Source organism: Marmota flaviventris, chromosome 8 (genome assembly GCF_047511675.1).
Source record: "Marmota flaviventris isolate mMarFla1 chromosome 8, mMarFla1.hap1, whole genome shotgun sequence".
Classification (NCBI taxonomy): domain Eukaryota; kingdom Metazoa; phylum Chordata; class Mammalia; order Rodentia; family Sciuridae; genus Marmota; species Marmota flaviventris.
Genome location: NC_092505.1, coordinates 79,898,185 through 79,901,967, shown reverse-complemented (window position 1 = coordinate 79,901,967; position 3,783 = coordinate 79,898,185). Strand labels below are relative to the sequence as shown.

The 3,783-nt window shown below is 34.2% G+C and overlaps 1 protein-coding gene across 1 annotated transcript; it reads left to right on the top strand.

The window, feature by feature from the left end:
• Positions 1–2,509: 2,509 nt before the first annotated feature.
• On the top strand, positions 2,510–3,451 carry LOC114099016 (olfactory receptor 5H17-like). The gene has a single exon (XM_071615833.1). The coding sequence runs from the start codon at positions 2,528–2,530 to the stop codon at positions 3,449–3,451; it is 924 nt and encodes a 307-aa protein (XP_071471934.1). The 5' UTR covers positions 2,510–2,527.
• Positions 3,452–3,783: the final 332 nt, after the last annotated feature.

Sequence of the window (3,783 nt, the reverse complement as noted above, 5' to 3'; positions counted from 1 at the left end):
ATATGACATATTGAAATAGTCAAGTAAATTGCATTCTACCATCTCATAAGTTACTTACTCTCCTGGCACACTCTTGTATACAATAAAGTAGTATTAATTATTAAAGTTACAGTTTTCATGTTGTTCTTGTATTTAAAGGTAATGCAACTTTAAATATGGAAAGATGTTCATGAAATTGTAGTGTATTTATTTTTTTAAAAAAAGCCCACAATATTTAAAACAAAATTTAAATCAGATCTCTCTTTTGTGCTCAACCTCCATGGGAAAATTGAATTTTAACAGAAGCAAAGGGGAGGAATTCCCTTGATGTACAAACTTTTATTGAATTCCAGAGTGAAGATAAACACCTGCATCCCTGAATCTTTCCCTGCCTCTCATGTGCAGCCTTTCTTGGAAACTCCCCCTCACCTTTGACTTTTCTGCACTTATCCATATTTGTCCCTAGTATTTTTCTTCCTACCTCTTGTTTTCTTCACACCTGCACAAATTCTTTTTCTACTTCTGTCCCAGTTCTCCTCTCCTTCCTTATTTTTTTCTTTTATGAAACTTTGATTAAAATGGTCCTATAGGAAGAATTATTATATTTGACTGCAGGCAGGATGAAAATGCCAACTCCTCCTCATTACTTAGAGTGCACGCTTCCATTCTCTTTCCGGATGTGCTACTTGTTTCCCATGTACTTTCAATAATTCTCTGAGCATAATTGATTCACGTAAAAGAAACTACTCTTGCTAAATTTAGTATGGATTTCTTAATTTCTGCACTTAAATATCCTTGTTGATTTCTTGTCCTACTAGATTATTAATTATGGTACTTAGAACTGTTTTCTTTGTTCTTCTTCAGTATTTTTTTATTTTTTATGTCTATAACACTCAACATTTCAGATTCCCCTATACATCCAGGATAACTCTGCTTACCATTTTTTTTCTGGTCTGTATTATGTCTCTCTATTGTTCAATCCAGGGCACTGAGACATAATAAGAAATGGGTTTATTAAATGGAAATTGATTTAAAGCAAGGCCTTAGAGGAATCAGAATGATGGCTGGGCAGAAAAAGTAGGACAAAAAAATAGGCCCCAAACAGTAACAAAACTGATGTCTCAGCATGGTCTCAATAGGATTTCTATTACTGATTTGACCTCCAATGTCACAATCACATCAACAATGAAATCATTGTAGATGCAGGATGTTGGAGTCTTGATATCATTGCCTTGGTTGTCTTATAATCCAATTTCTTTTTTGCAAGTGTATATTTGTCTCTCTCTCTGTATTCCAAATCCTGTATATATGTGAGTTTCGCTGGGCAAAACTAGACCAATTATCCTTACACTAGGTTCAAGGGCATGGGAAAGTGAATTTCTGGTACTTTTGGCTTCTCAAGTGAAGGGTAACCCTTGCCCTTCAAAAAGATGAATGTTAGAAAGGGACAGATTGGTCATCTAATAAACAACATTTATTTACATTATAACATATTTTAATATAACTTCCACAACATTTTTCATCTGCCCTCTCCTAGTGTACACATGCGAAGGGGTATGTTATACATAATTATGCCTCCAACTGTTCCAATGACATTTAGTTCATAACTTCTATTAGTGCCCAGTAGAACCATACTCCACCTGGATTTGAGAGATTGTTCCTTACACAATTTTCATAATGAAGCAAAATTCTTACTTGTATTCTTACAGACTACCTGCCCAGTCATCAAGTGACTGCTTTCACCTTCACTGACTACCCTTTAATAATAAATATATAACTGAATCCTGATGACTCAAATAATTCAGAAATTCTGAACATTTTGAATCAGGTTTCATTCTCCTTATTACTACAAATGTCATATCATGTATGGGTGAGGCAATGTACTTAGATTGGCATGTTCAGAAAATCATTTTTAAAGTACAGATCCTTAACTCATTCTTGAACTACTCATTCTGTTTCTCCATTAATACCTCATAATTTATATTCTCTACAAAAAAGCTCCCCTAGATCATTGAGAGATAAAACTAGTTTGGGAATCCCTGGACAATGCTAAGTTTTCTGATTAGGGAACTTCAGTGATCCCTTCCTACAGTTCACTTTGCATACACCAAAGTATTTTATTTAAAAATAATTTGTCACATCATTCCACATCTTAAAAGATCTTAGTACAAAGAAGTTTAACTTCCTTCAGATGGAATTTAATTCACTTTAAAATTAAGGCCATCAAAATAGTTCTTCCTTGGGCTGACTCTCATTCAAAATATAGAAATCTCAACACCTCAGTAGTTTCCCCCAAATTTATCTCAAGTTTAGAAGCCACTCATTTTCTCTAAATATGTTGCTTCTTTTATTTTTCATTGAGTTGATGTCTTTTGACTCTTTTTCATTAGATAGTTTTTTTTAATCATTATGGTAAATGGAGGGTATTCTGAGAAGCTTGAATTTTTTTTCCTCCACTTCTCTTTTTCAGCTTTTTTTAAAAATAAATCCTAATTGAATTTTTCCCCCCATTTACAGCATTTCATTTCAGGGGACATCCAGTGATGACATGGAAAAGGACAATGCAACTTTGCTGACAGAGTTTGTTCTCACAGGACTTACACAGCAACCACAGTGGAAACTCCCCCTGTTCCTGGTGTTCTTGGTGATGTACCTCATCACTGTGGTGGGGAACCTTGGTCTGATTTCTCTGATCTGGAATGACCCTCAGCTTCACATCCCCATGTACTTTTTCCTTGGGAATTTAGCATTTGTGGATACTTGGTTGTCATCAACAGTGACCCTGAAGATGCTTGTCAACTTCCTAGAAGAGAGCAACATATCTCTTGCTGAATGCATGGTACAATTTTTTTCGTTTGCAACCAGTGCAACCACAGAGTGTTTCCTCTTGGCAGCAATGGCTTATGATCGCTATGTAGCTATATGTCAACCTCTACTGTATCCTGTGATTATGACCAACAGACTATGCATTTGGCTACTAGTTTTGTCATTTGTAGGTGGCTTTCTTCATGCCATACTTCATGAAAGCTTTTTACTCAGATTAACCTTCTGTAATTCCAACATAATACATCACTTTTATTGTGATGTTATACCCCTGTTAAAAATTTCATGCAATGATCCTTCTATTAATTATCTAATGCTTTTTGTTTTCTCTGGTTCAATACAAGTTTTCACCATAGGAACTATTCTTATTTCCTATACCCAAATTCTCTTTATAATTTTCAAAAAGAAGTCTGAAAAGAGTGTAAGAAAAGCCTTCTCAACCTGTGGAGCCCATCTCTTTTCTGTGTCTTTATACTATGGCCCCCTTCTCTTCATGTATGTGCATCCTGCATCTTCACAAGCAAATGATCAAGACATGCTTTCTCTATTTTACACTGTCATAATTCCTGTGTTAAACCCCATTATCTATAGTCTGAGAAACAAGCAAGTCTTAGATGCACTGACAAAAATGTTGAAAAGAAATATTTAGATGTCATTAATACCTGCTGTTTCATTAAAACAGTCATGAAATTGTGGAGTTATTTGTACTGTCCTTAGTATTATTGAAAGGGTTTTTCAGTTAGAATTGTTATGAAATGTTAATGAATTTTTTAGTACTTAAATATATACTTAAACCATTTGTATATCTCATTCAGAAACATGTATGAAATTTCAATTAAATATTCTCATCATGGTGGAATAATTAAAGCAGAAAAAAAAAGTGGAAACACTTTATGGTTTGTATTTTCTTGCTTTGTAAATACATTGAGTACTAGTGTAATTACATCCAAAGGAGTTGAGTATGATACTTCATACAGATAG